Raw genomic sequence first — 26682 nt, 5'->3', positions numbered from 1 at the left:
CACTCTGTAAAACTTTTGGATGGAACTTACGCTTTGGTTGGAAGATGTTTAGTATGAAAAAACCTTTGGATGTGTGCTACGAAACACTTCGAAAAAGGTAGCACCAACACAACGTTATCATCAGACACTTCACCTTAACACAGTCGAAGAACCACTGTCACAGTGGTACTTGCTCAAAATCCCTTTATGAAAAGTGCAAAATTTTTGTTAGTTATTTCTAGACACACCAGAACATCGTCAAAGTGGAAGTTATAGCCTAAACAAAGAAGACGATAACAAAGTGCACTAAATCTAAAGATAAAATTTGAATTAAAGTTCGACAAAATTCTTGAATGCAAACCTCAGCTAAAATGTTAATATCAAATATCATAAAATTAAATCAAATCAATTACAAACTTATACAAAGTCCCGAAATTGATTGGCCAAATGACTTGTACATCTTAATATCGAGTACGACGTTAACGAAAAGCAAATGCTAGTTGTAAACGAAAAAGCAATATCAGTTGTTTATGATGAGAACCAAGCCCATGGACTTGAACAAACCCGTTGTTGAAGACTTTCACTTCACGATTGAATTTTAATACTACAGACAAAAAATTATATTATTAAGTGCTGAATTATAGAAAAAGAAATAATGTTTTCAAGATACTTCTTAATACACGACTGTATAACTCGAAAATAGACATTTTAGAAAATAAATGACTCGAGAGTAAAAAATATGATTTAGAAAGAATATTTTAAAAAATAAATAAATAAACAATGACAGGTACGCAACAATTTTCAGTTTAAGTTTCATATCAAACAATTGATTTTCATTAAACATAAAACAGATCAAGGGTATATATATAGTTATAATTTTAATAAGCGAGTTACAATTAAAAGACAATGCAGCTTTAAACAGATAATAGCTAAAACATTCTAGTATTGGATATGACACTACAATTAGGAAATGAATCAGATGTAATTAAAACTCATGAGTTTATCACACAAGACAGAACATGCACGTCCATAAACTGGAAGAGTAAAGCACCAGGCATAGGACGACATGAAATGCCAGAACTATAGTCTATTCACTTTGCTTGCAAAACGATGAATGATAACTACTACGAGACTCTACGAATATAACATGTCTGGAAATTATACAACAAAAACCGAAAAGCTGTGGATCCCTTCGACCCATATGTAACACCAAAAGTTTACTATAAAATATCTTTGTCGGGCTTACAAAATGAAAGAGTCGTGAAAGACTGTATTTTCATCAATCTTCATTTTGATTTCTCAAGCCTATTGCATCATCAGTCACACAGACATTTCTATCCTTTGCATTTTTTTTTTTGTTTACTACCCTCGTCTAACATTTCTGCTCTACAAGGTTTTTATGCATTCTCTGTCCCATTTCACAGCAGGTGAACCGAGCCTCATTTCTTCCCCACACATCCTATGCATTATCTGATATCTCATTAGCTTCTGTGGTTATCTGAAGGAGGTCTAAAGGAGTAGCGGCTGGATCCAACTCTCGACAACCCTTTGGAGCATTCTGAGCTTCTTGGCCAGTCAACAAGCAATTAGGAACCTGATGAGAGAATCGAAACATCTCCTCTTTAAGAATCCTCCTCTCCTGATCACGATCTGCATGCCTTTGAAACACAGTCCTAAAACCAGACACCTTAACTAGAGGGGTAACTAATATGCCATGTTCTTCATTGAAATCTTCGAGCACCTCCACCATATCATACTTGTGTATCACTTCATCTGGGGTGTGTTCATTCCAATCAGGAGACCAGTTCCTGTAAAGAGCCCAGACTTCCCCCTTTCCAGGAAAGATGCGAACAACACCTCTAAGGCCTTTTGTCCACCTAACCTTGTGAGAGAAAGAATTTAATGATTCAGATATTTCATGCTTGCCAGTTCTGAAATCCCCACAAGTCTTATAAAAACCAGAGCCCACCCAATCTATTGGGCCCAATTCACTGTTGCTTCGAGAATTAAGCCAACTGATCCGCATTTTAAAGGGCTTTATAGAGATCACCTTGTGAATTCTAGCATAATATCGAGGCATTCCATCATCATCATCGTACGCAGCCCACACCTGGTCCTCAGCAAAGGAATTTTCATCTCTGTCCAAATCAAAGTTATGAAAATCAGGGTCTGGAACATTGATGGTAACATAAGCTTGATCACTTCTGACAGGGAAAGAATCCATGTTTGCATGCCTGTTACCATTGACAGCAGGCTCTCTCAGCTTTTCTGAACCAGTTGTTAATGTGCTTTTCTGTCTCTTATTTTCTTTATCCCTGTTAATCTTAGCTTCAGCCATTGCTTTCAATTCTTGAAGTTTCTTACGAATTACATTGCGTGACTTGTCCATCAACATGTTTCGTAATTCAAACATTGACAATTCCCTTGTGCTGTAATGCTTGCCAGGCAGACCAGAAAAACCATAATTCCTTTCTGCTTCCAAGTTGGCCTTTCCTGAGTCAGAAAAGCTTCCCAAGCCAGCTGCTCCATGTCCCCCAGTCATATGATTAGCCATGTATCCTTGATAGCCATTAATTCGAATATCATCTGTCCTCCTTTTTTTCATAGGTTTTTCAGCTTTGTGAAAAGAACCCTCTCTCCTTACTTTCTCACTTGCCTGCTGCACAACACTTGCTGCTTGAGCTGCAACAGATGTTGATCCGTCTGTGCTACCAAAACCAGCCATTCTATTGTGAGAACCCCACTGAAAGTTTGTATTATTACTTCCAGCATGGTGTTGAGAATTTTGATGTCGTTGTTGATGAGAAGACCAATTTGTTGGCTTAAAAACATTTGGTGGTGGACCCCTCTCCACAGCAACAAAAGCTTCATTACAGTTTGGACATAAAAGGGTGTGATTCAAATAAATCCTGAGATATTCATAATGTGTCCTGCACCGGTTGCAGATAGTCCAAAAGGTATCAGCCTTTTTATGTGGAGGAGGAACAGCAGTTGAAGGTGCCCGACCATTATTATTTCCAGTCCTGACATTTGAAGTGACATTCTTCTTTAAATTGTAAAAACCATTTGAACTGGGTGCATCTGACTTAGATCCAACATGGTTGGAAGTATTATGCTGGAATCCTTTCAAACTCCTCTTCTGGTTATACTCGAGTCTCTTGGTCTTATCTGATAACAAACTCCATGCCTCTGAAACCAGCTTAAATGCACCCTCTGCGCCCAAAGACTTGTTTTTGTCAGGGTGAAGGGTGAGAGCCAGCTTCCTGTATTGCTTCCTGACAATCTCCTCGTCAGCAAAGGGACTCACTCCAAGTATACCATACCAATCCATTTCTCCACTTACTTTATTCTCAGCAGATATATAAATATCAATCGTTGTCAAAAGCTGGGTAATATCCTCCAAATCAGGATACAGATTTTGAGCCTTGAGAGCAAATTTCTTTGCACCAACATATTCCCTTTCTGAAAATTTCCTCTCTGCTATTTCTTTGGCCCTAACTGCCTCATCTTTGTTGCACTCCATCATTATCCAGTAGTCTTAATTATCCGTAAGTTACTTCCTCAGATAATTAAGAGGCAGAGATATTGACCACGACTACTGGATTTTATATCAGGCCTCCTCTGCTTGAGGAAGCCCCTCAACCATGTACCTGAACCAAAGGAGAGAGAAATTGAAACACAATCACTAAATTTCTTAAGATTTTAGTGTGTGTGGCCAACAATTACAAGTAAACCAACTCTTCAAAGTACAGATGAAAAATACATATTGGAAACTATTAATGACAAAAGCTGAAGTTTATGACATAGTGTCAACATTCTATAAAGAGTTTCCGTTTTAAATAATTACATGTTTGATCAGTTACACTGCACTACATAAGAAACCTTTATCATCATCTGTATGGAACAACATAAGTGTCATTAATGTCTAGGGAAAACTATACAATTTTTTAGTAGGTCAACATAAATTCAAATGAAGAAATAAGAAGAATGATAAGACTCAACTCTTGCATGTACCTTAAATTCTAATATTCACAGGTATGGGGACATATTCACTAATCAGGCCTAGTGATTAAACACGCCAATATTACAGTGTGATTTAATGGATGGAACAAACTATGTGGGAGTAACATTTGCCAATGTCAACATTTGTTTACTATTAGTGCAGTCCCGGGTAATTTTTGACGGAACTTGGGCATAAAGAGACTGGATAATTGCCCTTTCCTCACATGCAACATTAAGCGAGGATATCATAAAACTCACATGGTAGTGACTGATACAGTTACAAAGGCCAATTAAATCATCAAGTAGCCTGAATTGAAGAGCAGAGAAGGTAATGTGTTAGACATATTGGTGCGGCACCAACAGAGGAAAATATGATACTAAGTTGGTCACGGTAGTTAGGGCAAAAGCCGAGATCTTAGAGATGAGGAGTGTAAAATGCATGACTTAAAATCGCATGAAAATGGAAAGAGGGAGACGACAAAGAACATTGGAGGAAGTTGTTAAAAGGAATCTCGTGGTGAAAAACATATGAAAGGATCGGGTCTTGAATTGAGCCAAACGGCATCATGCGATTCAAGTAGCTGGCTTCAGCTACTGAGATAAGGCATTTGTTTATCCTATATGGCAACAAGACAACAACAAAAATCCAAAAATTCAAGCCAAACACTTAAACAGAATCCGTCCAAGTGTAATCAAAATAAATATCCGAAAATGGGTTCTCCTTCATCCTAAGTTGTTCACTGACACTGAAATTTAGACCGCGCTCAATACTGTAAGCAGGTCTTAGTTTATAATATTGTAAATAGTTTTTCCAGTTCTAAAAACCGAAGATGAGGACAGATCTACACGAAAGCAAACTACAAACGGCCACAAATCATATAAAACAACACTTGTTATCCCAACCAAAACCTAAACTAGCAGCTGCCGCTTCAGTTCCGGTCCCATCACACCTACAAGAGAAAGGCCAATCCTTCCATCAAGCAGCCATTCATTTGCAAACTCAACACAACACAACACAACGAATAACCTTATCTGATTTCCCCCTTCGAACAAAGACAGGACAAAACCAATACCGGGCTTCATAAGTTGCGTACCGAGCATGAAGCAATCACAAGTAAAATTTACAAGTAAAAATCGGAAGCATCCGAAAACCCCGCCGCGAGCAATGGAATTAAAACTAAAACGCGGAACCCGAGAATTACGAAAAATTGAGAAGTGAAACTGCGGCGAAGAGTTAAGAAGTGGAAGAAGTGAAAGGAGAGGTAAAAGAAGATAGGGAGACGAACCTGTGGGAGAAGGAAATTCAAAGTGAAGTGAATCCCGCCACGGATCTACAGGAGCAGCGCATTTGAAAAGAGGAGGCAACGGTCGAGATTGACGGAGGAGAAAATCTGGAATTGGAGGTGGAAACCCTAGGTGGAAGGTGGAGCGTGGCGAATCTAGGGGAATTGAAAAGCGGAGAAAAAAAGCGGTGAGGCGTTGGCGCAGTGAGGAAGAAGAGGAGTGAGGTGTGAGTGAAATTACCTGATTGGCGATGTGAGGAGAGAGTAGAGAGGGGTGTGACGTTTCAGGAATTTGAATCTGAGAAGACCGTCACCATGTACAATGACCCATCTGTCAAAGCCCTCAACAACTGTGAAGAATCTAATTTCCCCCAATTTACTACTCAGAAAATGGAACCCCCGTGTTTAGCTGGTTAATACTTTTTTTTTTTCTTTTTTCTTTTTTTTTCTCTTTTTATTCTTCAATCCATATACACTTTTTTATAATACACTGGGACCCACATAACTTAACCATGGTTAACTTTTAACTCCAGGACTGGAATTGGATTTGCAACTTACACCAAGAGGATTATCATTAGATTATTCCTTTTGTGAATATTTGGTGTTTTATTTTTGTGTGTGGGTATATGTATATGTCATTGCTATGAATGAAGTATGAAAGCATTGGATGTGCTTTACTTATTCACTCCATAAAATGTTAAAAGATTCAACCTATATAGAATACAAGTAGATATATACAAGTATAATTTAAAATTAGAGTTTTATTCCTTAAGTTTTGGATTAATCAATTTCGAAACTTTGGACTAATTTAGTTCTTCATCTTTTGAAATATGTAGATTTAGTCCTTTTTGAAAATTTTGTTAGGTTTATTTGATGTTTCGTACTCATCTTAGGATTGTATTTGAGTTGTTTATACTGTTTCACATATTTTTGCTTTAATATTAAGTCAAATACTATTATCAAACGCATTTGAAAAACTTAACGAAATTTGATTAAAAGGACTAAATTCAATTATTTCGAAAGATGAACTACTAAATTAGTCTAAAATTTCGAAATGAACTAATTCCAAAATTCACTGAAAGTTAAGGGACAAAAACATATTTAACCCTTAAAATTATTGAATTCTTTAACAATTAGTTATAAAATAATGAAAATTTAGTATAAAGTGGTGTCGAATAAAGAGAAGTAACAAATATTTGGATTTTTTTTCTAGTCTTAATAAACATCTTATAAATTTTAATCGGTCTGACCTTCAATATTCTAAACAGATTACAATTTCATATTAAGTTTCACATTTCATTGTATACTTAATTTTTTAAGTTTATAGAGTGACCTTTCTAGTTTACACACTAAATTTCTATGTGGAAACTCAAGATTGCATACATAAATTTTATGATATCATGAGGATCGAGAGTAGTTGCACAATTGTCATGTTGACTACATCACTAAATGTTTCAAATAAGTAAAGTGTACACTCTTTATGAAACACTTTTAGCAACTAAATGAGACTTTGTGTCTTCTCATAATACAAGTAAAATTTAAGTTTGAAAACTCATTTGTATCTTATGGTCATTTTATTTAGTGAAAGAGATGTGAATTATTCACAAGAGCATATTTCATACCTCTTATCCAATAATGTCTCCTTATGGTAATTTATCTTAACAAAGATGAGATGAAATATGAAATGGAAAATATTTATGTTTTAAAAAATTATAAAAAATCATTTTAAGGAGAGGATACCGATTATCTTAAGATGATGATGATGGGACTAATTTATAAAGAAAAAAAGATAAATGAAAGTCTTATAAGTATTTGGGTGTGGATGGGTGGTGTGGTGAAAAGATTTTATTAGGGAGATTATATATGTCGTGACGGAACTTGAACAAAATATTTAAGGATGTCAAATTATATTTTTTTAAATTCGTTATATATAACTCTAAAAACTTTAGAGAATTGTTTTTCATTCTTTTTAATTCTTAGGTTGTCATGAAATTTCTCAATTTTAATTAATATAGATGCATTTTTTTCATCTTCATCACAAGCATTTTTTTTGAAAAGAAAATCAATTCTTTTACTCTTCATCATAATTTTTATAATATAAATTTGTCTCATCTCGCCTATTTAGGAAAAAATAATTTTATCATCGCCTAATGGTACACAGTAAACAAATTTATCACATGTAAAGAGAAAATAGATTGTTTAAAAAAAGGTACAAAATGTATTGGGTTTATATATTTTTCATATGGATTGGTAATCGAGAGATTGTGGTTCATATATATATATATATATATATATATATATATATATATATATATATATATATATATATATATATATATATATATATATATATATATATATATATATATATATATATATATGACATTAGTCTTACACATAAGACATTTGAAATCACTTTTATCCCCGAAAACTTAAGGCAATGGGGTTATGGGTCTTTTATCTTATATAGTGTTTAACTTTATTTTTCTATCTAAATGTAGGACTTTGACTTACACTTGGATTATTTATTCCCAACAAAATGAAATTATTCAAAAGAAGAAATTGATCGGTCCAAAATCTTGCTTAACTCCTTAATTTTACTAGGGTGAATTTTTATTTTAAAAAGATGAGAAATTGAGGGTGAAGATTGATATAAAAAGGGAGAGGTGAGAAAGAGGTGGAAATACAAAAGAAAAAAGATAAAGATAAAAGACTATGGATGAGATTTTAAAAAATTAAAAATTAATATAAATTATATATATATATATATATATATATATATATATATATATATATATATATAATTTTAAAAAATATATATGAAAAATTAATAAAATAAAAATTGGGAGAGTCATGACTCCCCTATATCTATAAGAAGGTCTGTTGGTGTCTACATGTGGAGATGGTGTAATAATGTTTGGATTTTCTTTTCTTTTGTTCATTTACACACGATTTGCTTGCATGGATCGCACTATTTGCAGTCATTTACACCGATGATTTGTGGACTGAAGCTTGTTCTTTTCAATGGATGTGGTGTAGTGATTTGGAAGTGCAGATTTGTAGGATGACTTCGATATTTCATCTTTGCTAATATGCGAGGATTTCAGAGTGATACGAGACGTTTTTACCAAATTAACCATGTGTGTGAGTGAAGCACTATGGCATGGGAAGTAGGGGTGAGCGGCGGTCGGGTTGGATCAGGTTCGGGTTCAATATGCTCAATCCAGCATAATCAAAATTTAATATTTTAAAATTCAATCCGACCATTTTAGTTGTCGGGTTATTTGGATATGGATAATATCGGTTACGGTTAAATACGGTCGGGTTGTTCAAATTTAATTTTAATTTGAATAAATAATAAAAAAATTATTGAATTTAAATAAATATGTTGACTGAATTTATAAAATTTAATAGATTTAGTAAGTATATCAACCATTGATAGAATAATGAATCTGCAGTTACAAAAGAAAGAACATACATGCTTGGATCCAAACCTACACCTCCTCGCTTGGTTATGACACATATATACCCTATTATTAACTGAGATGAAAACTACAGAGCTCATTTGTAATTCTTCTTCTGATATTTGCAACCACAAACAGTGCCTCCCAGTCTGAAAAACATAAATGATAAGAAATTATCACATGTATGAAGAGATCATTATTATTACAAAACGTATGAGAAAATTAAAAACCTCATAACTACTATTAATTACAAATAGAAATCAAACAACCATTTCAGCCTCAAAATTAAAAATTCCATAACTATACATTTAATTACTATTAATTAGAAGATAGAATATGATACCTTAGTGATTGTAATTATGACAGGGACTCCAGATATTTCACATTCCAACCTCACACTTCATTAGTATTTAGAGTTTTGCTGCCAATTCCAAAACCTAAAAAGCATCTAATTATCATATTTCCAAAACCTTTAGAGTTTTTCTTCACTGGCAATGTTATTTCTTATAGTAGTTAAGAGTCACAACATTGGTTGTTGTGAGATGATGAACCAACTCCGCTTCCATCCATTGTGTTACCGTTAAATTCTGAAATTAATTGAAACAAAATATTATTAATATACACAACAACATAATTACAAAGGAAGTTTAGAGAACAAATAAATTAAACTTGTACTTGTGAAAACCTTCTCAGAAAGCTCAAACTCTTCATTGACATTGATACCATCAAATTGAGTTATAGTGGTCCTCAACCAATTTTGAGCACAGATAAGTGCCTCAGCCATTGGTGGATTTAAAGAGCTTCTAAAAGTATCCAAAACCCTACCTCCAGTACTAAATGCACTCTCAGAGGCAATTGTAGAAATAGGGGTGGCCAACACATCTCTAACCATTCTTGATAGAATGGGAAACCGTGAAGAGTTTATTTTCCACCAAACCAAAATATCAAGTTGGTCATCACCATCAACAACAGATTCATTTAAATACCTCTCTAACTCATTCTTTCTATCTATGGTGTCCTTTTCTCTCAAATGCTTCTTAAAAGCATCAGCCCTTGCCAAATATATAGGAATTTCAGGAATGGTTGATGCATCAGATTGATGTTCAAGTGGTTGCTCAGGTCTATGTTGTTCATCATGAAGTGATTTGTACCAATCATACATTTTCTTCAAACTGTCTTTTACACAGTTAGTTAATTCAACAACTTTGTTTGAATCATGTTTGTACATTTCTTGAAAATTCCAAATGACATACTCAAACTTGTATCGAGGATCAAAAATTACAACAAAATATAACAAGTGATTGATGTTGTCAACATTACCCCAATATTTGTGATACTTCAACCTCATGTCACAACTAGTAGGTGCTAATATACTATTCAGATTCATGGTTGTCTTGTCAAGTGCAAAATGAATAGTAGCCATTTGGTGAAACGCAATGTGTATACTCACATGCAATGATGTTGAGAAAGATTTAGTGTCTTCATAGAAAATTTTTAGAAACTTCACAAAATCTTGGGCATGTTTCCAATCACTAGGAGATGGGGGACCTTCATCACCAAAAAAAGCCATATAGCTAGAGTCTTCATTGTCAAGCTTTTCAAATGCAACTTGAAATTTGATTGCTACATCTAACATCATATATGTGAAATTCCACCTTGTGGGAACATCAAGACACAACAATTTTTTGCATTCAATTTTTGAAAACTCCATGCACTCTCTAAACTTAGCCAATCTTTGTGGTGAAGACCGTACAAATCTTACAGCATTCCTAATCCATTACTAATCCACCCATATTCTTCATCCTTTTTTTAAATATGTAACAGCCACATCATTAGATGATGCATTATCAACAGTGAGTGTTGACACATTCCTAATTCCCCATTCCCTTAAAATTTCTTCAACTTTCCTTCCAATGGTTTCCCCTTTATGATTAGGTATGACTGAAAAAATGATTATCCTTTTTTGATACCTCCAATCATTGTCTATGAAATGTGCAGTGAGTGTTAAGTAGCCTAAGTTCTGAATTGATGTCCAACAATCGGTAGTGAGTGCTACTCTAACACAATTTGACTTAAAGAACTCCTTTAACCTAACTTTTTCATCCATATACAACTGAAAACAATCTATAGCTATGGTGAATCTTGATGGGACAGCAAACAAAGGTTGTAATTGTCTACACAATATCTTAAAACCCTCACCCTCTACCACCTTGAATGGTTGTTCATCCACAATAACAAACATAGCAATTACCTTTCGACAAGCTTCAACATTATACTTTAGGGGTGTTGCAAGGAGACTGTTATTGTCACCACTTTTAAAGGTGAGAGTTGTTTGGTTAGGGTCATTAATGGCAACAAATGGATATTTAGGACACAACCTTTTAAGGTGATTAAGAAGTTTAGATGTTCCATGTATCTTTGGATCACATCTAAATCGCTTACCACAATGATTACATGTTGCAATCGAATATGTGGATTAAAGAGATCTTGTGAAGTGGTCCCAAACAACAGAGGTTATTTTCTTACCACTAGCATTTGGTTTTCTCTTTTTTGTATTTTGGGAATGAGGAACATCATGTTCCCCTCCTACAGCTCCTACAGGTTCAGTTGTAGGGTTTGGTGGGTCAGATTATTGTGCACTTGGAGGCAATTCTTGGCTATGTCTCTCCATTACAACTATAAAGAAAAAAAAAATCATAATCAATAACTATCAATCATATATGTGTAATTTATTTTAGGAGACACATATCAATTAGCAAAATAAAATCCAATCAAATATGAATTACTGGATACAAATTATATGTCTCGGAATGAAATCAAATTCCAATTCAGTCTTGTTTTATGAAATAAAAAAAAAGAAAAAAAAACTTTAAGTAGTGAAACTAGATGTCTGGATAGTCCGATCAAGGATTCTCAAAACTAAAAAATAGTAAGAAAAGATAATTTTGTATTTGCTTACGGACCCAATAGTGATAATATAGTATTATTATGTTTCAAATTGCTTGATAAATAGCTTTCTCGTGATTAAATGGCATTCAATATTTGGTTCACAATAATCAGACACCTATATGTAAATCATGCATATATACACGAATATATATATATATATATATATATATATATATATATATATATATATATATATATATATATATATTATATTCAATCAATTATAATAAAAAAAATATTTGACATTTTAAAAGAAACGAAAAAACCATTTAAAAACAGTAACAGTAACGCATAACATTAAAACTTCTTAAAATATATAATAACATCACATTAATTCCTAAAAATATTATTATTAAATATATCTAAACTTTCTTTTAAAATTATATACTTTTCACAATGATATTATCATGCAACCTATAATTTATTAAATAGAGATTTAAAATTTCTTAAATAAATAACTCTTAACATTATATTATCATTCAAGCTATAATTTATTAAATATGATCTAAACTTTCTTAAAACCATAAACTCTTCACGGTGATAGCTATAATTTTTTAAAATTTTACAAAAGATTTTAGCTTTAAAATATAATTTTAGGATTAAAGTAATAATATAGTTGTTTAAAATAGAATTTTAAGATTAAAGTAATAATATAGTTGAAGAAAATGGTGAGATTGATACTGTGAAAAAGCTGAAATGATGGACACAATTGAAGAACTGTAGAGTGCATACTAACAATATTATAGAATTGCAAGATATAAAAGTGAAAAAATTAATGAAAGCAATTTATAATTTACTAGCCTGAAACCCTCAGTTTTTTCAAATGTTACAATTTGTAGAGCAAGCCAAAAGCAAAACACTTACCAAACCAAGCAAATAAATATGGGTTCTTTCTTCACTATGTGTGAAATAGGAAATAAAAAAGTTACTTTTTTTGAACTTGAAATGGTAACCATGAGTGAAGAAAGGGAGGGGTTGTGGTATGTGGTAGCGTGAAGGTTCAATAAAGGTGCAGTAATAGTGTGCAGTAACGTAATGATGGTTTGTGGTAATGTGAGACACAGTGCAATAAATGAGTCAGTAGAATTGGATTGGACTTCCTACTTTTAACATAAAAGTATAACATATTTAATGGTCGAGTCGGGTATCTTTTAAAAAATAAATCTATACCCGAACCGACCATATATATCCGTTGAACCCGTTTTTTTATCCATTTAAATCCGTATCCATTAAAATCCGACCCATAACTAATTTTATTTTTCGATTTTTTCGATTTCGATCGGTCTCTCACATTTTGCTCACCCCTAATGGGAAGAGTGTGTGTGTGTGTGAGTGAATCAGTGTGGGATGGGAAAAGTGGATGGTGTATGAGTGAAAGCACATTGGTGCTTGTTGGTGAGTGTTTGTGCACCGGTTACATAACTGATGCGGTAACATGTATGTGGCACTAGTTACGTAACCAATGGTACTGGTGTAGTGAGAGAGTGACACTGATTAAGTAACTGATGTTATGTGCATAATATATATATATATATATATATATATATATACATATATAATTAATTAAATAATAATAATAAATAATATATATAGTAATTAAATATAACAATAAATAATAAAAATAATATATAATAATTAATAATAATATTAATTAATAATAATATTTCAAATATTAATTATTATTATTATAAAAATAATAATAATTTAATGTAATTTATGTTTTTATTAATTTTTTTATTAAAATTTATTAAATAATATTTTTAACTAATCAAAAAATGATTTCATATATTCTTACCAAGGGTATTTAAGTAATCTTCAAATTTTATTTATTAAATTTTTTTTAATCTATCACATCACTCAAATCCCTCGGATCACTCACTAACTTTCACAAAATTTATCTCCAAATCCATTCACTCTACCCTCTAAATCCACTAAAAAAATCACATATATTCATTCACTCAAATCCACACAATTCATCTTCACACTTTCTTCCAAATTCATCCTACTAAATTAACACACCTTTAGGTTGTGTTTGTTTTGGAAAGATGATTTGAAAGAGATTAAGTAGATGTATTTGACGGGATAAAGAGGTGATTGTAGTGTTGTTTGTTTTGAAGGATAGATAAAGGAATTTGAATAGAAAGTTTGTAAAAGTTTGTAAATAATTTAACGAATATGACAAATAAAAAAATGTTTTAATAGAATAAATTATAAAATTACTCTTTTGTCCCTATAATTAAAATGAAGAGAAAATAATTTCTATTTAGGTAAAATTAATTTAAAATTAATAGAAAATATAAGCTATTTAGTTAGAATAAAAATTTAATAAATATGATAAATTTAAAATAAAATTTAATTGGCTAAAATTTTGTTTTAATTGTTTGCTGAATTACAAAAATTAATAATATTATTAGTTATTATTGTGAAGGCAAACCTACTCCAACACCACACCACAAACCCACCACCACACACACTATAATTTGAAAAAGAAAAGAGTGAAGAGCAGTTTTGATTATTTGCATTGGATGAATAGTAAATCTTTATTCATCCTTCAATTATGTGAAGATGGGAATAACACACTCTCTTCCACATTCGTTCCTTCTATCGTCTTCAAATCTATGAACACAATTATTTCTTGCAAATCCATCTATTTGAATAGTACATGACCAAAAGCGAACAGCGAACACAATATTAAGGATAAGAGAGAGTTATTAATCGTCATACAAATTTTGTTATATGATTAATTGTTGCAAGGCAAAGCTAAAAAAAATTGTAATTTTCATGATAAAATAGAAGATAAGTTATAAAAAAAATACAACATATTTGAAGATAAACATTTATATTAAAATTAAATATTATTTGAAGATGATTTAACAGTGTAATATATAAAAAAATATTTTGATTAATAAAACTATAAGAATATAATTTTGTTTTTGTAATTATAATTAATTTGAAATAGAATTTAATTAGTGTGAATCAATTTGAAATAAAATATCATTTTTAAAAGTAAAATAAAAATTAATTGATTTGAAATAAAATATAATTGATTAAAAGTAGATTAAAATAAAATATGAATAATTAATTTAAAGACGAAAGTACTTTAATTGATTAAATTTTTTTAAATTAATTATTAAATTAAAATTTTATTATTAATATTAATTATATTATTAGTATTAAATATTAAAATTATTTTAAACATTTTATTCACATTTAATGCATATATATATATATATATATATATATATATATATATATATATATATATTATATAATGAAATGGAGAATCGATTCTTAACGATTTTATTATATATACAAATTTCGAATTTTTATATATAAATATATTAATAACGTAATTGAAAATTGATTATATTTATTTTTAATTTTAATGGTGTTTCAGTTATATAATTTTAAGAGGATGAATTTTTTGTTTAAATTAAAGAATAATTTTATATTTTTAATCATTGTTTAGTTAGCTATCTTTTTCATTTTCTGACCTCTCTTTTATGTATATTGATAAATATAAACAAAAATAGTTCTGACAAATCTTTACGTAAAATTGCTCATTGAGATAAAATTTAACATTTAATTAAATATTTTGTTATATATAGATTTTCAATAAATGACTTGTGAGTGTGAAAGTTGTTTATTTCATAAAGTTGTTTTAAGTTTGTGTTTGGATTAAACGATGAATTTGACAAGAAGGAAAAAAAAATGGATGTGAGGTTGTTTGAATTAAAGAAAAAATAGTAAGAATTAAGAAGAAAGTTTCTGAAAATTTATGGTAATGTGATTGATTTAATAGTTTAAAAAATATTTTAATTGATAAATTTTAATATTATAATTTTATTCTAGTATTTAAAATAAAATGTTGTTAGTATAAATTATGTTATAATAAAATGAGTTATTATTTAAAATTAAAAATCATTGACGAAATTATTATAAAACAAAACAGAATTATTATTATTATTATTATTACAAAATAAACAACTTTTATTTTATTTATTATTTTTATTGTTTATTTTATATAATAATAAAATGTATTTATAAATATTTAATTATTATATCTTAAATTTTAATTTAAAAATATATAATAAAATCAATTTAAAATTTAGTAATTAGATTAAATTTGTTGATGAGTACTTTCTCTTCAAATCTTCTCCAAAATGCAGAGAAAGTTTAAACCTATTGTGTTTGTATCAGATGATTTGGGAACCATGGATTTAGAGAGTGGGAGAGAGAGTTATCTACTCTGAAGTGAGAAGAGTTGAGTGGAAAGTCAACTCTTTGTCCATAATTACTATTTTATCTTCTTTTTTTTACTTTTCACTTTTATAACAAATTTTAATTAATTATATTTTAATTTTAAATTTTTTTTACACGATTATATGAAAATAATATTAAATATACAAATTTTAATTATTGAATTGTAATTAGTTAGTGCTTTGCTTGAACGATAGAATAGTCAATTTTTAATTAGCTAAAACTTACATTTATGTTTAGGTTAAGTTAGTTAATACATTTTTTGTTAAAATATTATAAATTTGTAGATCTAGTACGTGGAGTGTTATTTGAGCATCTTTTTATTATCAATTTTTAATGTGGACAATTTCATTTAAATTATTTTCATCAATATATAAATGTTTGTAACAAAACTATCCCATTAAATTTATATTAATTTTAAGCAACCACATCTCAATCTGAAATAATTTTATAATATGAAATTATTACTTAATTTTATTTAAACTAATCCCCAAATTTATTTCATATTAATTTTAAAAATCATATTTTAATTTAATATATTATAAATCATATTTTAATTTAATATATTATCGATAGTGATTTCTTTCTGTTTAAATAATCAACCACATTTTATTATAGTATAATTTACATTTTTAATAAATTAAGTTAAATTATATTTATATGAAAATGTAAAATGGTAATCTTTTAATTTTATCAATCAAATCATTATTTTAATTTATTATATTCATCTCACAACACTCACTAATTTTCATAATCTTTCGTCTCATTTATCTGTAAATCTCACGATCGTTTCTTTAATCAAACAACCAACTTTCACCTCTCTTTCCCTTCAAATATAATTAAATCCATTCTCTCATATCACTCTTAGAAACAAAGGCAAGATAAATGGTAGATGAGTTATGATTTTCAGTATTTTAATATTATTTTATTCATTGAAATTCACACTTTCATCTTATTTATTTCCTTTCAAACAGTACACACCCCGAAACAGTGTGAAAATGAAGGAATTTGAAGATAAAATTTGTAAAAATTTCTTAATTATTTGATGAATGTGATAATATAAAAGTATATTGGTAATAAACAAAATTATTAGATTAAAGTTTTATCCCAGGGTTAAAATTAACACAAAATAAACTATAATTATTAGCATTAGTTTTATTTATTTTTATTATTATTATTTAGTCTGTCGCAAAAATAAATTGTACTTAAACAGTAAAAAAAGTCTAATTTGAAAAAAAAAATCCACTAAGTCAATAAAGTTCATAAGTAGTTTATATTAGAAAAAAAGTCACACTAGTAATTACATCAGGTTAGGGTGACTATTTAGGGTTTATATATACTTAAATAAATTATTACAAAGTATAAATTGTAAAGAATTATTAAAAAAAAAAACAGCTTTAATTTCATAATTTTAAAAAATATAAATATATAAAATTAAATTCTAAGTAATGATTAATATTTCTTTCATTAATTTATTTAATAATTTGATTTAAAAATAAAATTCATTAGCATTATTAGCATACTGTGGATATCTAGCAAGAAACCATGATATACTCATATCCGCTTATTAGTAAACGAGTAATTAAATATACTAGCCACAGCATATGATATTATCCGCATATATTGACGATAATGAATTTATTGGTAAATGTTCTTAGTCAATTCTTCATGAGTTAGAATCCTTCCTGGAGCATATTCCTTTGCATTTGAAATACCCACTAAACAAATGTCATTCCCAAATCCAACCTGCCACCAGCCCATTATGGCTAAACTTTGCTTTCATTCCACGCCGAATCAGTTTCGTAGCCACAAACGTTGTAGCAGCAAAAACAGTTAAATAATTTGGCTATGTCTTAAAGGGAACTGGAACATTTATTTTACAAATATACATTATGAATAATTTCACATGTTACATTAAAGTATTCAAAAGATACTATATAGCTTAAGGATACTGTTGCGTAAAAAGAAAACTTGATTTAGTAAGTATTGAACAAATATGCTTTGAATGCACAGTAATAGCTTTATTTCATCCAATAATCACCGTTTCACTTGGGAGCCCATACTTTTATTAGTTAGCTTAATATCACCAAATCAAATCAAAGGCTAACAAAAAAGGAAAAATGGCCAAATCAAGTGAAACAATGCCAATCATTCATGTACTTGAAACAGGAATCTAGAAATCATTAATTGAACAGGTAGTTTCCCATTCTATTCAAACTTCTTTTTTCTTACTCCACTAATTTACACCAGGTAGCACTTTGTATAAAGAGTAATTTTATTTAACATTCTCTACCCAAAATATAGAGATCATAAACCAATAACCATTAATAAATTAAAATAAGGTCCAATTTGCAAATAAACATTTTCAAACCCTAAAACGATATGTAACATACTTCTAGGACCTAGCAACAAATAAAATAACCTGAAAAAGCTTCTACAACCAGTCAATCAACAACTTTCACTAATATATGCTCCATTCATAGATATTTGACGTGAAAGCTGAAGAATACATGCATTCACCAAAGCATAATTAACTCACTTATGCATAATTCATGTGCTCACTCTGTTGAAAACACCAGAGAGATACCTCATTGTAAGCCATAACCACAGATTATCCAATATTTCATTTTAGGTAAATTCTACAGAGCAAGGCCATTCAGTTTTTTTTTCCCTAAAAAGCATTTTCAATTAAGTTCTAATTCAATCTATTAATTAAAAACTTAACGTTAGCATTACCACATTGACTTAGCACATGAATCAAGCACAATACCAGAAAATGAAATATGAACAACGCTACAAGCCGACATGTGGATGGTGGCAAATACTAGGCTAAGGTTCATGAATTGTTGTTATATTGTACTTTTTTTAAAACATCTCTTACATTATAAACCTCAGAACTGTGTATGAAGAATGGGTTGTCATTTGTCAATCTACATGGGCAATTGCCAACTATTCACTTTGTTATACGACATGACATACGAACCAATGCTACCAGCTGTTTCCCTCAGCACCAAAAGGGGTCACAGACAGCAGCTTACTTGTACTTTCCCAAAGCTCACGTGCTAATTTGGCGTTATGTGAAAGTGCTGAAGGCTTGATAGTCCTACCTTTGCCCCCAAAGTAATAAGCCCCTGATGTTCCCTGAAAAATGTAAGTCCATTTAGCAACATGAACTCAATGGCTATTATAACTGAAAATAAGAGCAGGCCTGAGAAATCAGCGTAAGCATCAGCATAAAGTTGCATACAGAGGGTGTAGTTGAACTGCTAGGTACAGATTGGTATAGGCCCTGCTATATTATTTTCTAACGACTTCATCAAAATAAAATGGAGGAAACAAAGGGATTGGTTAAGTTTGGCCATACTTTACTTATCACTCAACCAAGCTTGAGAATAAAAAGATATTTAATTACAATAATTAAATTAATTTTTAAAGATGTAAGAAAATAAAGTAAAAAATATAAAAGTTAGTCGTATAAAACCTTACAATTTGAGCAAAACTTGTGAGAAGGTCTTGATAATGATGTGGTATGGTAAGATCCAATAAAAGTAAAACTTGTGAGAAGGTCTTGTAAGACCCTTACCTTGGCGAAACACTTTAGATGATTAGTCATTTAAAATACAATAAACATCATATGTTGATTTGTCGACTGCTACAACATACGGGAATTTGGAAACAGAATATTTATAGACTGCTATGAAAATATTTGTACAATTAGAGACGAACACTGACCATCTACAAATTGATCAAGCTAATATCTTAGCTATACCTAGCTATGCGCCCCAATAGCACCAATCATATTATTAGTCGTACGTTGTATATAAATTCAAAAAATAAGTTTAGTACTCAGGTGTACCTAACGGGTACAAGGGTGTAGTAGTACAAGAGTAACATAAGGGAAACCATATATCTTTGTGAGCATACATCTTAATTTCCTAATTTCAAAGAGGTTTTATTTCATAAGAGAGTATTGCAGAGTTACTCCAACTGAAAATTGAGAGAATCCTACGTTAAATAAACGTGTTTATTAGTGTGCGTGATGTGTAATTAGATCCACTAATGTGTGTAAAAGCGTTCTTTGATGAGATATGATAGAGAAACCTATTTTACCTGAAAGCACCGGTTTGTGTATGCGTTTTATAATGTGTATTTGGATCCTCTAATGTATGTCAAAGTTTGTTGAAATAATTGACAAAATATGTTGTTTCCTAGCCAGAGTTCAAGATGCCTTTCCATCACAGAAAGGATAAAATAAAGGAATGACAGAGAGCAATTGAGAATGCATTGCGTGGTGATAGAATGGTAATTAAGGGAATTGGTGCAGTGGTTTATAAATGGCATTTTGTAAAAAAAGGTTATCAACAATAAGTACCACTGAAGTTCTTACCGGTGGAGCTAGGGCGGCATCAATAATAGAATCAACCCCAGACTCGGGGAACTGCAACAGATGCAGAAATTTCAACACACGTAGTGCCAAACTAGATAGGATGGTTGGAACTTCTCTCATGAGGTTTGTCTGCACAACTCCAGGATCCGCAACACTAATGCGCAACAAAACAAAAAATGAAAGTTAAAGGTGAAGTACAATCCATGATAAACATGAACAAAGCTTCATACAGAAAGTTTGATACATTTTGCATATCCTTTTTCATTTTATTTCCGTACCAGTTTCTGCTCCTTGTCTTAACTTTTTATTTATATTCCTTCTCTTCTACCCAGACGATTGGATCATCTAACCTAGCAACCCAAAATTCACTCCAATAACCCAGTAAATCTCATCCTTTAATTGAAATTTCAACACCCAAAGAGAGTTACATTGCAGGTTTGTCAAACATACATGCATGAATTGCATCCATGGCACATGATTGGCAAATAAGCAACTGAGTCCTTATGCTTTGGCCAAAGAGAAGAACAGATGAGCTGTGCAGAAAAGATACATAGCAAACCAAGGGCACATTTGGATAAACAGCTTAACTAAATTCAGTATTTTTTATCAAACGATAATACCCTATTCATAAACTTCATTTAAAACTTATTTAAGAAATAAAAGAATATATTTAGATCATTTTCACCATGCAGATTATTGCCTTGCTGAAGTGGGCTAAAGAGAGCTTATAGAAAAGTCAAAAATCATTTCCATAAGCTGAAGTTAGTTTTTTCAGATATCTCCCTGACGCTTATAATTTACGTAGACTGGGCAAGAAATGAAAATATCCCATGGACACATTCAAACAACAAAGTTGACAGTTATACATTGATTAGTAAACTGATAACATTAAAAGAAATCAATACCATAAAAGTACACGGCACTTGGAAACAAGACAGAAAAGGAAGTAAAAGTTAGATTAGTAATTACATACTTGACAAATATCTGGTGAGATTTTCCCATTAGGCAAAGCTGTCGGTGGAGTTCCGTCGAGAAAAGAATTAGGTATACTTCACCAAAATTAAATGCTTGTTAGGAATAAAGGCACAGTAATTTATATAACTTAATCCAAAGTTTGAAGTATACATTTAGAATACTCATATATTTGTGCATATGGATATTGTATAGATCTCAAAAATCTCTTCCCGGATACAGTTCCCTCATCAACCTGCACATCAGTAACTAGATAAAACAGCTTGATCAGTTTCTATATGAGATGTATTTTTATCATAAGTATTGGTGTGCTCCCCTCATGATTCTTTTAGTATTTTTATCATTTTTAATAATAATAAAAAAAAAAGTTTCTATATGAGAAGTACTGATTCAGAGAAATTTAATGGAACAAAATCAAACCAGAAGTGTTTGATACCATACAACAATACCAACAACTAATGATTATGATGATTATCCGTACCAGCTCGATGTGTGAAGGATGTCACATTCACAATTTTGGAAGATACAGGGCTGCTTTCAAGAAGTGGTAGTAGAAGCTTTGTTAAAGCAAATGCACCAACATAATTTGTACCAATCATCCTGGGAGTAAACCAGTAAAACATTTATACATTTAAATGTTAATACTAATTATACAACTAAGGTGCCAAACAAACTTGGAGCTGAAAAAGAGGTATAAAAGAAAGGGGGTAGCACCACCGTCTAGTACAGTATTGGAAGGATAAATATATGCAGTTTTACCCCACAAGCAGAGAGGCGATCTACAAGAATTAAAACCAGGAAACAACCTTATCGTTGAACCAAGGTTCACCTTCATAGAGCAAATAGTTCAACAAAATATTTGCATACAACTACAAACATTTCTTTCTAGTGTTTTTGTGTTCTTTAAAAATCATGCTAATCAACATTTTCTAAAAAATGTAACAAACACTTATAAACCATTTACCTTAGCTTAAACAGATTATCAACAGTCTAAAAGTAATAATAAAATTTGAAAACATGTGGCCTGTGTGATGATTTTTGTGTCGCAAAGAGCATGCATATAAGCACAGGAGTTATTCAATAATAAAGTGAAACTTCTTCAATACAATCAAAGGAGTTAGATAAAAAGTTGTATAACTGATCATAGCCCTCAGCTGTGACTCTAGGTGATGTTGCAAGTATTCCAGCATTGTTTATCAGTAGTTGTAGTGAGCAGTGCAAATCAGAATCCAAAAGCCACTGTCGCAAGGACACTTTGAACTTTATGATTGATTCAATTGATGACAGGTCCACCTGAAAAGCTTTGAGGTGGGCATCTTCATTGGAATCTTTGATTTTTCTTATGGTCTATCAGACAGAGGGAACCAGGGAACACCGATAAGAGATTTATGAAGTGTGGAGTCATCATCATCATTACTTTTAAAAAGTGTTGAAGGAAAATACCTCTGACAATAGCTGTTGTGAACGTCCAACTGCATCCACAACTGGAATCTTAAGTATACATTAAATAGACCAGAAGAAGAATGCAAAACAACATACTATTTTCAGTATCTTTCCTTTTATAGGAGAAATCTTATGCAGATTCCGCCAAATAACCTGACCCCCCATTCTTCATTAGTGAAGCCAGCACTATATTCCAGACAGGATTTTGATTTTCTCATACTCGCTTTCACTTATATTCCTATTAACAATAAACACTTACCAATAGCAACAACATATCCTTCCTTGGAAAGTTTATAAGCAGCAGCTAATCCCAGGCCAGACGTTGCCTACACCAACACAAAAAACAAAATCCCATAATCAATTTGAAAAATTCCCAAAATCAAACAGTTTGTTACTAACTAAAACAAAGAAAAAAAAAACACGGAAGGAATATATAAATATAAATGAAGGACTTACACCAGTGACAATGCAAACAGGCCTAAAATTACTTGTGAAAGGGGAGCACCTGGGATAGGACACGAGTTTCTGAGACAAGAAAGGACATTTCTCGAGAATTACAGGTTTGAACACTAGCCACTGTGATAGGGAAGCCTTGAACAATTGGTAATAAGAAAAAAGAATAGAGAAAGACCAGAACAACCCCATTCTCCAAAATTGCACTGAACACACGAAAAAGAAAGCCATCAAAAGCTCCTTTACCAACGAAATCAATCCCATTTTTGCGATTCGAAGCGGAGAAAATAAATGATGAAGATTCTAGTTTGCCTTTGTGAAAGAGTGTAACGAGGAGATTAAGGAAGTGATGAAGTTGGGTTTTGTTTTACCATCTTAGGCTTCGCGTTATTAAGTTGGTGTTCTGCCCTGCTTTTCCGTTCGTGTCTATGTCGATCCCAAACTCTGAAAATGTCAACCCCCATGGACACACTTGGATTTAGAACTTTCTTTTACTTCATCAAATTTCAATATAATAAATAAAAAAAAAACAAGTTACAGTTTTTATTTACCAAATATTAATAACAATTATTATTTTTTAAATAACATTCAATCACGTGTTTGTTTATAATATATTAATTTGTTTTATATTTATTCAAATAATAAAAATTAACTTATGTTTACATTAATTAGGAGATAATTGAGTGTATTGATTATAACATATACTTTTTTTCATGCACACAACGTGTCCAAAGGGATATGCTTATTGCATTTCATAATTGAAGAAAGGATTTTATTACAAGTTGGGAGAATAAGCCAAAACTACATGATGGAGATTTTTGATGGATAATTGAAAGTGAAAGAGGTGAAAATTATGAAAGTTCTTAACTTTTTTATGTATCCACCACATCTTTTATTGGTGATAATTGTCAAAATCTCTTCATCTTGTGTATCACAGCCAACCATTGATTATATGTATTGAACATTTTTTTGAAAAAGTAAATGTAAATTTATATAAAAGGAACAATTTTGTTAAAATAACATATGATTATGATTGAAGTTAATTATGATATCCCATAAACAATTCTAACTAAATGTGATAACCTATAATCAATTATAATGATAAATTAAATAATTTCAGGTAATTAAAATTTATATTAATTATCCACTTTATATATATTTCATTTCCTTATTTATTTCTCACTAAAAACCAAGAAGGATAAAATTATCACATAATATATCCTGTTATTTTATATCAATAATAGTTTGAATACATTTACTTCCATGACAGTGAATGCTTCATAGCAAATTAATTATATTCCTAATTTATAATTAATATATTTGAAAGTGATTGTATATATTTTCTATAATTTAGGAAAAAAAGTATTTCTATATGTTGCCTATATGTATTTTAAGTATGGAAGATTGATTTCATTTTATTAAGTGGTGATGAAAAAAATTATTGGATTTTAAAAATTTGAAGTTGAATGATTAAACTTCCAAAAAATTAAAGAGATAAAGTTTATTAAATTCATCTTTTTATTATAAATTAGTAAATAAATTAGATAAATTACTTCAATATGCACTTAATAAATAAGTTGTTTTATTACTTGTGACTCAGATGCTATTCCAATCTTGTATCAAAGCATTTTCATGAAGCAGATATATGCTTTGTTTATGACAAAATCATAGACATTACAGTAACAAGAACATGATTATAAAAGAAGAAGAAATAATGATGTGAGGGGAAAACTAATTTGTTTAACTCAATAAAAATACTTTTCAAATGTTAACAAAAATTGTTTCATCTTCAAATCATACAATTGTTTCCTAAAAGGAGGTTATAGAAGGTTAAATAAAACATATTATTTTAAACTATACTGAATAGTATTTGTAAGTAATTAAAGACAATGTTTACCTTAAAAACCCAATAATATTTTTGAAAAGTATTTTATGAAATTGAAAAAAATCACACTTTCTTTACGTGCACTGCTTCAATATTGACTTATTTTCTTGGTAGCATGAATTGAATATGGGTTGAGCATAAAATCTAGGTCAAACTATTTTTCTTGTATGATCTTGTCTAATGAAACAATAATACCAAAATTTGTAATATCTTTAATAGGCAAATGAGAGATAAAGGAAAGAGACTAGATTAAATAAAAAAGAATAAATACATGTTAGAGTTTATAATTTTTATTTATTTATATAAGAGGGAGTTTGTTTTTTTTTTTTTGTATAAAAGGATTTAACTATATATGTAGAAGAAAAAAAAGGAAAGGACGGGTGTTTTTAGCATATACGGGTAGTGTAAATAGAAAAAATAAGGACTGTAAATAGAGAATGCTTCTAGGTATCATTTTATTTATGACTAGGGTGAATGCAGAAAGCTGAAATATATTATTTAATCATGCCTATAATCGTCTATATGAAAAACAATTTATTTTATTTAATTTTAATTTTTATAAACGTGAAATAGTCAACGTAATGATTAACTGAAAATCTAAATCTATCACCCTTTCTTATCAGTTAAAGTTAATATACTGGATGGAAATAATTACCTTACCACAATAAATAACTGTTTTAATATAAATGTCTCAGATAAAAAAGAAAAATGATAAACATATTTATGCACAATTATTTTATTTATTTTGTAGGATTTACTTTTGGGTTGGTCAGAAAATAGTACAAAATTAATCTCAAACCAGTTGCAAATCCATTTATTGTTTAATGTAGAGGTATCTGTTGACTTTATATAAATTGATCTAGTAAATATTCAACTCTTACGCTATCTACTTGCACTCTTTTGTCATCTTATTTTGCATGAAAATTTTTAATGTAATCTACTCAATGAAAGACACTTTAATTTTTTATTTTTTTTTGGAAATTTCATTTTTGGATAATATCAACGCATGAATTAAGTTTAGAAAACAAAAAGATAGTCTATTTTTTCTATAAGGTTGAGTACAAAAATATATTCACACTAAAACCCTCAGATGCCAATGCCAAATTTAAAGTCAACATAGTATTACTTCGAAAGAAGACAAATAAACAGGGGTAAACAACATTTCATTCCTGCAATTTTTTTTGACAGATTTTTTTCACTGTAATCAAAGAATGGTATGCTTTGAACAATGTAAACAACATTCCATAAAAAAAATAAATTAAAATTTACTTTAAATAATTTTAGGTTATGTATGGTTCCATGTTTTATGTTTAATCTTCTCATGGAAATTAATTGTCTCTGTTGTCCTTTATACATATAAATAAGTCAAATAATACGAATTATTAATATTTTGAATTTCTTGTATTGCCTGAATAATTAAAATTTTTTGGAAGATGATGGTGTTTGTGAAGTTTTACAAGGTAAAAGTGTTGACCAGGCACACACTAGCACTGTTACCAACCATAACTACCAATGACCATGGCCGAGGATTAATAATAATTAAGGTTAAAAAAAACAAACACAAGAGAGTGAGTGGGTCCCGCGACAGACAAGACTCTCTTCCTT

At 30.2% G+C, this 26682-nt stretch overlaps 2 protein-coding genes and 1 pseudogene across 4 annotated transcripts; all 3 read right to left on the bottom strand.

Annotated features, from left to right (window-relative positions):
- Window positions 1–942: 942 nt before the first annotated feature.
- LOC114162876 (DnaJ heat shock amino-terminal domain protein) lies at window positions 943–5663 on the bottom strand. Of its 2 annotated transcripts, XM_028046862.1 has the most exons (3): window positions 5506–5663; window positions 5268–5420; window positions 943–3629 (listed from the first exon to the last, which is right to left on the bottom strand). In XM_028046862.1, the coding sequence occupies exon 3, from the start codon at window positions 3503–3505 to the stop codon at window positions 1439–1441; it is 2067 nt and encodes a 688-aa protein (XP_027902663.1). In that variant the 5' UTR covers window positions 3506–3629; window positions 5268–5420; window positions 5506–5663; the 3' UTR covers window positions 943–1438. The 2 variants fall into 2 exon arrangements, with proteins under 2 accessions (XP_027902663.1, XP_027902665.1); XM_028046864.2 differs by lacking the exon at window positions 5268–5420 and having other exon boundaries at window positions 5506–5654.
- Window positions 5664–9241: 3578 nt separating this feature from the next.
- LOC146883936 (zinc finger BED domain-containing protein RICESLEEPER 2-like) lies at window positions 9242–11399 on the bottom strand (annotated as a pseudogene).
- Window positions 11400–18772: 7373 nt separating this feature from the next.
- Window positions 18773–23678, bottom strand: LOC114164348 (uncharacterized). 2 transcript variants are annotated; one of them, XM_028048984.2, is made up of 10 exons: window positions 23564–23678; window positions 23196–23264; window positions 22999–23065; window positions 22740–22768; window positions 22435–22643; window positions 21778–21896; window positions 21450–21545; window positions 21298–21373; window positions 20325–20478; window positions 18773–19078 (listed from the first exon to the last, which is right to left on the bottom strand). In XM_028048984.2, exons 1-10 carry the CDS (start codon window positions 23654–23656, stop codon window positions 18926–18928), a joined length of 1065 nt encoding a protein of 354 aa, XP_027904785.1. In that variant the 5' UTR covers window positions 23657–23678; the 3' UTR covers window positions 18773–18925. The 2 variants fall into 2 exon arrangements, with proteins under 2 accessions (XP_027904785.1, XP_027904784.1); XM_028048983.2 differs by having other exon boundaries at window positions 23196–23666.
- Window positions 23679–26682: the final 3004 nt, after the last annotated feature.

This window comes from Vigna unguiculata, chromosome 9 (assembly GCF_037176805.1).
Source record: "Vigna unguiculata cultivar grain cowpea cultivar isolate G323 ecotype 2 chromosome 9, ASM3717680v1, whole genome shotgun sequence".
Taxonomy (NCBI): Eukaryota; Viridiplantae; Streptophyta; class Magnoliopsida; order Fabales; family Fabaceae; genus Vigna; species Vigna unguiculata.
This window is presented reverse-complemented; position numbering and strand designations above follow the sequence as displayed.